Source organism: Gossypium raimondii, chromosome 8 (assembly GCF_025698545.1).
Source record: "Gossypium raimondii isolate GPD5lz chromosome 8, ASM2569854v1, whole genome shotgun sequence".
NCBI lineage: Eukaryota > Viridiplantae > Streptophyta > Magnoliopsida > Malvales > Malvaceae > Gossypium > Gossypium raimondii.
Genome location: NC_068572.1, coordinates 27,528,982 through 27,540,646, shown reverse-complemented (window position 1 = coordinate 27,540,646; position 11,665 = coordinate 27,528,982). Strand labels below are relative to the sequence as shown.

Here is an 11,665-nt window from a genome sequence, read left to right as displayed (position 1 = left end):
CCAACCTTTTCATTTCTTTGTTTCAAGCCTACCTTCCTTTGTCCTACAATAATCTTACCAAGCCCAAACATCAAGTTTGTAAGCCGACCCACAATAATTGCTTTTTAAGTTTAAATAATTCCTAAGAACTTAGAGAGGAGGAGTGAGTGGAAAGAGGCAAGAGAGTGGTGAGTTTATTCGAGAGTATAAAAGCCAAGTGAGTGAGATTTCTTTGTGAGTGGATAGTGAGATTCTTTGTTGTGAGTTCATTTAAAAAAATGTCACGAAGTCCGGAAAGAAATCAAAATGTGGAAGGAGGGTTACGTCCGTAAGAAATGTTGGAAGAGGAGTGCGATCTTACCCTTCAAGCAATTATGCGAGAGATGGAGCAATTATTTGATAGAAAACTTGAACCGATTGAAGATCGATTATATCGAGTCGAGACACGAGAACCACGTGAGATGACTCCGGAAGGTGCAACACGAGAGCGAGAACGTCCAATCCAAGATCCTTATGAAGCAAGTGAACAAGAAAGTGATCATTCATCTGCCCGAAGTGTACGACGTCGAGGCCGTCAACGACAACGAGGTCCTAGAGATCGTGATCGACCCGATGACAATCTTAAGGATATCAAGATGACAATTCCACCATTCCAAGGTAAGAATGACCCTGAAGCTTTTTTGGAGTGGGAAAAGAAGATTGAGCTTGTTTTTGATTGCCACAACTATTCAGAGAGTAAAAAGGTGAAACTCGCGGCAATTGAGTTTTCTGATTATGCCATAGTGTGGTGGGACCAGCTTGTAACAAGTCGACGACGAAATCGTGAAACACCCATCTCTACTTGGGGAGAAATGAAATCAGTCATGCGGAAAAGATTTATTCCATCATACTACCATCGAGATCTTTATCAACGACTTCAAAACCTTACTCAAGGAAATAGAAGTGTTGAAGTTTATTATAAGGAGATGGAGATAGCGATGATTCGAGCTGGTATCGAGGAGGATCGAGAGGCAACCATGGCTAGGTTCCTTGCGGGTTTAAATCGTGACATTGCCAACATAGTTGAACTACAACACTATGTTGAAGTGATGGACATGGTTCACATGGCGATTAAGGTTGAAAAGCAACTTAAGCGAAAAGGAGTTAGTAGACCCTATGCTAATTCTTCAACCAACAAATGGACTCAAGGAGTCAACAAAACCCCAATTAGAACAAAGGAGCCGACTGTAGTAGTTAAATCAAATCAGCCCGTTGGAGAGACAAGTCGAAATAAAAATGAGCAAGTGCCAAATCGCACGAGAGACATAAGATGTTTCAAGTGTCAAGGCCGTGGGCACATAGCTAGTCAATGTCCCAATCGACGTATTATGGTGATAAGAGATGATGGAGAAGTTGAGTCAGAGGAAGAGGATGAAAATAAACCTGAAATGCCATCCGATGATGAAGATTTAGAGTTACCCGTTGAAGGAGAAATTCTTGTGGTGAAGCGTAGCCTCGATTATTCAAAGTGTTGAAACCGATCAACAAAGGAGAATATTTTTCACACTCGATGCCACATTCAAGGCAAGGTATGTAGTATGATCATTGATAGTGGTAGTTGTACTAATGTAGCTAGTATTATGTTGGTGGAAAAGCTAGGTTTGGCTACAACTAAACATCCAACTCCATACAAGTTGCAATGGCTAAATGATGGAGGTGAGCTGAAAGTAACAAAACAAGCTGTGGCGGCATTTTCTATTGGAAAGTACCAAGATGAAGTGGTGTGCGATGTAGTTCCTATGCATGCGGGACATCTACTTTTGGGACATCCATGGAAATTTGATAGGCGCGTGATCTATGATGGTTATACAAATCGCTATACATTCAAGCATCAAGGCAAGAATGTAACTTTAGCGCCATTGACTCCAAAGCAAGTGTACCAAGATCAATTGAAGTTGAAAGAAAAGATTGAAAAAGAGAGAGACAAGAAAAATGAAAAAAAGAAAGAAAAAATAGAAGGAGTGGAGGTAAAAGTACGAGAGGAACAAGAAAGTCAAAAAGAAATTGAAAGTGGTAAATGAGCGTATTTGCGAGAGAAAAGGAGATAAGAAAATCATTGTTGTTACATCAACCCGTACTTGTACTTATGTACAAGGAATGCTTATTTGTTGCTAACGAACTTGATAATTCTTTACCTTTGTCTATTGTTTCATTGATTCAGGAATTCAAAGACGTTTTCCCGGAAGATGTGCCAAGTGGATTGCCTCCTTTTCAAGGTATTGAACATCAAATAGATTTTATTCCCGGAGCTACAATTCCAAATCGGCCAGCTTATCGAAGCAACCCGAAGGAAACTAAAGAGTTGCAACGACAAGTAGCAGAATTAATGGAAAAAGGCTATATACGGGAGAGTTTAAGTCCATGTGTGGTTCCCGTTCTATTGGTGCCTAAAAAAGATGGTTCATGGAGGATGTGCGTAGATTGCCAAGCTATCAAAAAAATTACCGTCAAATACCGTCATCCCATTCCTAGACTTGATGATATGTTAGACGAGCTTAGTGGAGCAAAATTGTTCTCTAAGATTGATCTGAAAAGCGGCTATCATCAAATTCGTATGCGGGAGGGGGACAGTGGAAGACTGCGTTTAAGATTAAATACGGTTTGTATGAGTGGTTAGTGATGCCTTTTGGCCTCACCAATGCACCGAGTACTTTCATGAGGTTGATGAAACACGTTTTGAGGTCTTTCATTGGTCGTTTTTGCGTAGTTTATTTTGACGATATTTTAATTTACAGCAAATCATTAACTGAACATCTTGAACATTTGCATGCTATTTTGAAGGTTTTACGAAAGGAAGTATTGTATGCAAACCTTAAGAAATGTAACTTTTGTACTGACAAAGTTGTTTTTCTAGGTTTTGTTGTAAGTGCGAATGGACTAGAGGTGGACCAAGAGAAGATTAAAGCAATACAAGAATGGCCACGACCGAATAACATCAGCCAAGTTAGAAGCTTTCATGGCCTTGCAAGCTTCTATAAGAGGTTTGTACCAAATTTTAGCACTCTTGCTGCCCCATTAACCGGTATTATCAAAAAAAATTCACCTTTTATTTGGTCTGATGAACAAGAATCTGTTTTTGTTAAAATCAAAGATTGTTTGACTAATGCTTCACTTTTATGTTTGCCGGATTTTAACAAAATTTTCGAGGTGGAATGTGATGCTTCTGGAATAGGAATAGGTGCGGTTTTAATGCAAGATGGGCGACCGATGGCTTATTTTAGCGAGAAACTTAATGGAGCTACGCTCAATTATCCCACCTATGACAAAGAAATGTACGCATTGATACGCACATTAGAAACATGGCAGCATTACCTTTGGCCTAAAGAGTTCGTTATACACACGGACCATGAGGCTTTGAAGCATTTGAGAGGGCAAACTAAGCTTAACAAACGACATGCAAAATGGGTAGAATTCTTAGAATCCTTTCCATATGTGATTAAGTATAAGCAAGGTAAGGAAAATATCGTTGCGAATGCTTTATCGCGAAGGTATGCTCTTCTAAATTATTTGGATGTCAAGTTACTTGGTTTTGCTTATTTAAAGGAATTATATGCTGATGATTTTGATTTTGGAGAAGTTTAAAAGTTATGTGTGCAAGGTGCGTATGACAGATACTACCAACACGATGGATTCCTATTTCTAGAAAATAAGTTGTGCATACCCCAAGGATCAACTAGAAATTTGCTGGTTCATGAAGCACATAGTGGGGGTTTAATGGGACATTTTGGTATTGCCAAAACTTTGGCCGTTCTTCAAGAACACTTTTATTGGCCAAAGATGAAACGAGATGTGGCTAAAGTGTGCAATCGTTGTATTGTTTACAAGAGGGCGAAATCAAGGGTCCAGTCACATGGACTCTATACTCCATTACCGATCCCAGAAATGCCATGGATGAATATTTCTATGGACTTTGTTTTGGGTCTTCCTAGAACAAAGAATGGCAAAGATTCTGTGTTTGTTGTAGTTGATCGGGTTTCAAAAATGGCTCATTTCATAGCATGTAACAAAACTGATGATGCTTTAAATGTTGCCAATCTATTTTTTAGGGAGATTGTACGATTGCATGGCATTCCAAGAACCATTGTTTCGGATCGAGACACTAAATTTCTCAGCCACTTTTGGAGAACTTTATGGGGAAAAATTGGAACTAAGCTATTATTTTCCACAACAAGTCATCCCCAAACTGATGGCCAAACGGAGGTTGTTAATAGAGTTCTGTCAACACTACTACGGGCCATTATATGTAAGAATTTAAAGACTTGGGAGGAGTGTCTACCTCACATTGAATTTGCATACAATCGATCGGTACATTCAGCTACCAAGTTTTCACCATTTGAGGTAGTGTATGAATTTAATCCCTTAACTCCATTGGATTTATTGCCTTTACCTTCTGATAAATTGGTGCATGTAGATGGAAAGAAAAAGGCAGATTTTGTGAAACAATTACATCAACGAGTTAGGGATAATATTGAACGAAGAACAGAGCAATATGCTCATCAAGTTAACAAGGGCCGTAAACGAGTAATATTTGAACCTGGTGATTGGGTTTGGATTCACATGCGCAAGGAGAGATTTCCCGTTCAAAGACATTCCAAGCTTTTACCACGAGGAGATGGACCTTTTCAAGTCTTGGAGAGGATTAATGATAACGCTTATAAGTTAGATTTACCTGGTGAGTATGGGGTTAGTGCTACTTTTAATGTTGCTGATTTATCCCCTTTTGATGTAGGTGACGATTTGGGAGCAAATCGCCTCGAAGAGGGGGGGAATGATGCAAGGTTAGCTCGGGAAATTACTACTGAATCCATTGAGCTGCCACGAGGGCCAATAACTCGATCACGAGCTAAGAGATTTCGAAATGCAATAGCAAGCTATGAGGAACGAGATTGGGAAGAGCAAGTGGTCGAATTCGATAGTCATGCTTCGAACTGTTCAAAAAGCGTTACTTGCAATTTATTACAAGCTGAATTTGTTTCTTTTAATTAACTTGTTTTAGTTTAATAAATGAGTAGCTGATCAATTAATTTCACTTATCTTAAGTTTTAATAAATGAGTTAGTTATTAAACTTTATTAAATAAAGATGCTTCTTAATTGATCTAGTTCCTAGGATTATTTATTGATGCATAACTTAAGTTCTTTAAATTATGCTTCTTTAATTAAACTAGTTCTTTGGAATAATTATTGCATATAAGTTTTAGTTCATTTATTTAAGTAAGTTTAATGTTTGTTATGATTAATAAGTGTTTTATTTGTTTAATAAACTCATTTTAATGTGTTTATTGTAGGTGACTTTTAGCTTATAGTGGTTACAAATCAAGGTCATTACACATTTAATTAAGTGGTCGTTCAAGTTCTTTTGAGTTACAATTAAAGGGCTGTTATAAAGGGAGCTTAAAATCATTAAAGGAGTTGTTTTAAAGAGCATTTTATGCCCTTTAAAATTCGCGATAACTCTTCCACTTCCAGCCGTTTTTGGAGTTTCCAAGAGAACTTAATCAAGCCTTTAAATGTCATTAAGGAGCTGGTTAAGAGATGGTGTCTATTCAACTAGCCAAGGACAACTCAAGAGTCATTTTCTAAGCCATTAAAGACATTCAAATCAGCTGAATTAAAGTGATTTTATGGAAGGAGTTATTTGGTTCAAAGAATAAGAAAAGACATCGCTTTTATGGTACATTAAGTGGATGTTTTGACCTTTTGTTACCTTGTTTTAACATTATAAATAGATGTAATCAGCCATAGAGGGGGGAACTTCTTGCTAAATATAGATGAAATATTTGAATTGTGAGCTATCCAATTCTCTTTGTTCTTTCGGAATTGATTTGACTTATCAAGCATAGCTTGTGGCGTCCATCTTTTCTTTGTTGCTGAACTTATCACCTTTGGTGTGGCGTTCAATATACCTTTGGTTCCTATCATAGTTGATAGTGGGTCAAGGTTCCTTTCCTGTTTCCTTTAACCGAAAAACACCTAAAGACCATTTTGAGATTCGGGTCAACAATTCGTTATTGTTGGTTCATTTTCGGACTTAGCCAATTCATTTGTTATTGTTTCCTCTTTATTTTGTTTATTACCTTTGTTTGAAGCCATTATCTCTAATTTGTTTCATTTTAAAACCGAAACGAATCCATCCTTACTCAATTCATGATTGGGCAACACATACGACTCAAAACATCACGAGACGAGTTCGTATCATTACCTTATTCACCAAAATAGATTTGCACAAATTCGCGGATTTTACACAAGGCAAATCAAGAGAATAACAACTCACGCTTCCTTTCATAATGACTTTATCAACCACAATCGAAGAATAACAATTAATCGGATCAAAATGAGGGGACCTTTTAAGAATTAAGTCACCAAAAGTTTTATCAATAATTTTTAAATCTGCACGGGACTCGATTGATAAAATTTCCTTACCTCGCTTACCTTCGGGCTCATGTAGTGTGATTTCATCTTTGCCTATGTTGATCGTATGAAAGCGTCTTTCATCGGAAAGGTATTGAAGTTGGAAGTTTTCTTTCATATGTGGCCAATGGAAGTGTTCTATCCCACGCAAAGGTGGTAAACCTTTAGGGCCTCACTAAAAACATCCTCATAATCCTGCGAAAAACATTGAAACACACTAGGCAAATTTTCATTAATGGTAGATAGAGATAAATAATTTTGCCTAAACCTCACAAGGATACAAGGCTGTTCATTGAATAGGTCTCTCTGCACATCTTTTTTATTGCAATTAAAATTTTCACTCTATTTTTGCCACTTGCGGATTCACTCACCTTTGGGCCATTTAAATTTTGACTTTTTTCACTACTAGCCTCTTTTCTCCCTGTCTTTTTTATTTGTCCTTTCTCCCTCACCCCCTCACAAAATTTCATCATTTTTCATTGATCTTTATATACATCACTGGGATTTAAAGGAGCAAGAGTGAATTTTCGGCCTTTAAACACAAGAGAGTATCTATTAAGCTTGCCTTGGTGTGTAACATCACGATCAAATTGCCAAGGCCGTCCAAAGAGCAAGTGTGCCGCATGCATTGGGACCACATCACACCATACCTCATCCTCGTAATTCCCAAGATTAAAAGTGATCAATGACTATTTTGTAACTTTAACTTCTGAGCATTCATTAAGCCACTGAAGGTGATACGGCTTAGGGTGCTCGATACAAGGTAACTTTAAGGAATCCACTAAATAGCTGCTAACTACATTCGAACAGCTCCCACTATCAATAATAAGTGAACATAAGTTACCTTTTATAAAACACCTAGAATGGAAAATATTGGTCCTTTGGTTATCACAATCGTGTCCCATTTGGATGTTAAGGGTGCGGTAGACTACCATCTTATTTTTTTCTCTTATTAATTTTTTTGAAATACGTGTAAAACAAATACTCAACACTCAAAAGAAAAATTAGCAAACCTTACTGTTAGTCACTCAAAAAGAAGAATCAAATTCTCAATGAAGTAGAATTCAGTCTTGTGAGTTCTTTAGTAGAGTATATCAACCAATTAGAAAGTGTATGAACCGAAACTACCAAAGAGTCCTAATTTGCACTAAGATGCCAAAAACTAACGAGACACCAATTAATTTGTGTTGCACCGAGGAAGAATTGTGCACACCTTAAAATCCTACTAACACAAGAAACAAGAAGGTGTTAGATAGTGTAAAGGAAGAATAAAGGTAAACAAATGAAAACCTACAGCTAAGAATCAATAAAAATTGCTGAAATCGAAAAACCCGAAAAACTGCGGAGTAACTTGACAACTTCGTTAGAGGTGTTCCTGATCTCCAAAAATCACGAAATTAAATCTGGAATGTCCTTAATATTGAATTTTTGATTTGGAAAGTTTGGGAAGCAAACTTAACCCACTGAATCTTTTTTTAAATTTTTATTGGATTTCGTCTTTTTCATTTTTTTGACTTTTTCGACTGACTCTTTTGCGAGAAATATTTTTTATATTCAATCACAGTGCAACAAATATGTATGTAAAATTTTTTTTGAAAACTTTTTCTGGGTAAAACTGCTGTTTGTGGTTTAAAAAATAGAGATCAGTTTAGAAATCAACCAAGAACACCCAAAACGCCCAAAATCTGATACCAAATGATAGAAGGTTGTGCGCGGACCAAGATCGAGTTGTCAAGTCACGGAAAACTCCTACGAAAACTCTAAACGCTTGGATCTAAATCGAAAATAGAAAATTCGGCTTAGAATCAATTAGATCTCAAATGAAAAATACCCAAATCAATAAAAGATCAGCTAAGAATTAAAAACACTTAGGAATAACTAATCTTGGAAGCCAAGAACATGGAATTGAATTCAAGAGAGGTTCCAAACAACCGAATCTGAAAAGAAGAACACAAAACATCAAGTTAATTTAAAAAAAACTCAGCAAATCATGAAATCAATTAGATCTAGGGTTTGGACGGCAATAAAGAGGGGTTTTGTGAAATCAAAATGTTTCTGGTTGTCCAAGGTTGGTGCCGAACAGATTCTTGAAGGTCGAACGGGGCTGGAGACGCAACAAGAGAGTTTAAACAAGTTAGATAATGAAATCAACACAAGCAGAAAATTAAAAAGATTGAACAGCAAGAAAAATAAAGATAAAGTCCTAAGAAGCCTTGAAATCGAGAAAGATTTCACAACTCCCTTCAAACGGCTCTAATCTCCCCTCCAATGAAGAACAATGGCAAGAAGAAGGCTGAAGATGGCTCACACAATCAAAAAGATTGTTAAAACCACTTCTAAAGAAAACTCAAGAGAAAATTCTTGAAGAACTGAAAGAGAATTTTCACTCAAAGCAAATCTGAAATTTTTAATGTAATTGTAATGTGTGTAACAAGGGTGGCCGGCTATGCCTATAAATAGGCCTTATAACTATTTCCTAATCTCATTAGAAAAACTTAAAAAAAACCTAATTAACAAATTGAAGAGGGAAATTTGAGGAAGGCATTCTAATGGGCTGCTTGGGCCGAATTTTTACATATAATACTACTAAAGTCTAAAAATTAAATTAAACAATTAAAATTTTTACAAATTAGGCCACTTTAACAATTTGGCCTGATTTTCAACTAAGTATGGTTTGACTTCTTGGTTGGGCTTGGAATCCTCTTACTGGGCCTTGCCTTCAAGAACTTGGGCTTGTAGTCCATCTCCTACCGAAATTGGCTCGTTGATGCTCGTAACGGAGATCCAATGCGCTTTGGCTGTAAGATTCGGTTTCTTGGACCAAGATTTCCAAGATTGGAAAGCTTGATTTTATTGATTCTTGAAATCGCTCCAAACAGCAAAATTAGGCCGAGATTCGGTTTGTTGATTTTTTTGAAAACAAGAAAGTGAATATTGATTTTCTCTTTCTTTCGTGTACGCATCTAAGGCCTTTGTGACTCGTATCAGAAGCCTTGAAATAAAAAAAAGATTTCACAACTCCCTTCAAACGGCTCTAATCTCACCTCCAATGTAAGACAATGGCAAGAAGAAGGCTGAAGATGGCTCCCACAATCAAAAAGATTGTTAAAACTACTTCTAAAGAAAATTCAAGAGAGAATTCTTGGAGAAAACTCAAAGAGAATTTTTCACTCAATAAAATCTGATTTCAATGTATTATTCAAGTATACATATAGGCCTTCTAACTATTTTCCTAGTCCTAATAGGAAAACTAAAAAAAACCTAATATTTTTTTACTTTAAAGGGGAAATTCGGCCAAGGACTTTAAATGGGCCTCTTGGACTGAATTTTTACATAGAAATTTATTCATAAATTCTAAAAATGAAAAGTAAGTATTTAAAGACTTAAAACATAACAAATTGGGCCACTTTGACAATTTGGCCTGATTTTCAACTAAGTTTATTTAAATTTCTTGATTGGGCTTGGAACATCTTATTGGGCCTTGTCTTCAAGAACTTGGGATTGTAATCCGTTCTCTCCCGAAATTGGCTTGTTAATGCTTGTAACTGAGATCCAATGCGCCTTAGTTGCAAGATTTGTTTTCTTGGACCAAGAGTTCCAAGATTTGAAATCTTGATTTTCTTGATTCTTGAAATTGCTCAAAACAACAAAATTGGACCAAGACTCAGTTTCTTGATTTTCTTGAAAACAAGAAAGTGAATCTGGATTTTCTTTTTCCTTCGTATACGCATCTAAGGCCTTTGTGACTCATATCATTCCCCCCGTCCTCACTATTACATAGATTTCGTGTGTTTAATTTATCCTAGATTGTGAACTAATTTGGGTTTTAATGTGTCCTAGGAAAGCTATAAAGTGGACGGTTGCAAGGGGGGAGTATGTGACCTTTCGGCCACCATCATAATCACCCATTCATGCATTTCCAAGATGACCATTCAAGTGGACAGCACAAGGGCCGAATCATACAAAGTACTCAAGGAACATTCAAGGTGGTGCATGTTCTTCCATAATTACATTCCATGAATCCAATGAGCCCATTCGAGTTTCTAGGTGACCATTCATGATACAAAGTCTTTCATGGCCGAATTTGACCTTTGGAATTGTGACCATTCGGCCATACAAAGCATCCATCCGTCCAAGGCATTAAAATCAAGTCTTTTGGCCATTAAGCTACTCCAAGGTGCATGGATGAACATCAAGCTTCAAGTTGTCTTCTTGGGTTCATCAAAGGTCCTTCTAGAAGCCATTAATGTCCAAGCTATCCATGTATCATCTTTAAGACGTTTGACCATTCATGTACTCATCTTGGCCTATATATTTTTACCATTTGGATTGTTTAAGGTTAATGAACAATTTATATTTTGTGAGAATTAAAGTTCTTCCTTTGTTCTTATTCTGGCTTTGTGAGACTTATCAAGCTAGCTTGTGGCGTCTTCCAAGTCTACTTCCATATTGATAACATTGGTTCTTACCTTCCATAGGTAACGGGTCACGTTCCTTAACACCACCACCCCCCCTCTTTCCCATTTCTTTGCAATCCTTGCCAACATAAGAAAGAATTCGACTCTTTAGTCTGGGTTCTTTCTTCGGCTAAGTCTTAGTTCGTATCAATTTGGTATCAGAGCAGGTTCGGGATTTCAAAAAAAAGAAAAGAAAAGAAAAGAAGAGAAATTCAGAAAAAAAAAGTCTAGAGACCCATCAATAGAAATTTTTCCAAAATCATCATCTATACCCTCCAATACCCTTTCGGGTGAAATTTGACGCTATCAAAAAAAATTTGACCCAAAATTCCAATTTTACCCCTGCACCCCGAAACCCTCAAAACCCTCCCAGAATTCTGTAAACATCATTTTGAGTCAATCCTGAGAAGACAAAAATATATATATATAATATTTTTTTAATATACCCAAAATACCCTTCCTTTTTTTTCTTCCAAACGACACAACCGACGCTTCAAAGCAGTTCGATATAGTAAACAGAGCCTCGGTAAGAACTTGGCAAAAGAACTTTTGAGAGGAAAAAGGCAAGAGAGGTGAGATCATTCGAGTGAATAAAAGCCAAAATAGAGAGTTAAACACGAGTGGTGTGAAATCAAAAAAAATTTCTGAGTGACTAGTGAGTTTTTGTTGTGAGGTGATATTCTACAAAAAAAAATGTCTCGAAGTCCAATGCGAGAAGGAAACAATATGGGAGATGCTCTTCCAAATCTTCAAATGCAAGCAATGATAAGAGAAATGCAAA

General features: G+C 36.8%; 1 protein-coding gene across 1 annotated transcript; it reads left to right on the top strand.

Moving 5' to 3' along the window:
• The first annotated feature begins 314 nt into the window (after positions 1–314).
• LOC128043018 (uncharacterized) lies at positions 315–5,004 on the top strand. The gene is given in 7 exon segments (XM_052634811.1): positions 315–1,488; positions 1,591–2,028; positions 2,439–2,585; positions 2,588–2,959; positions 3,050–3,469; positions 3,716–3,745; positions 4,334–5,004. Coding segments are annotated over 7 exon segments (3,252 nt in total).
• The last annotated feature ends 6,661 nt before the right edge of the window (positions 5,005–11,665 follow it).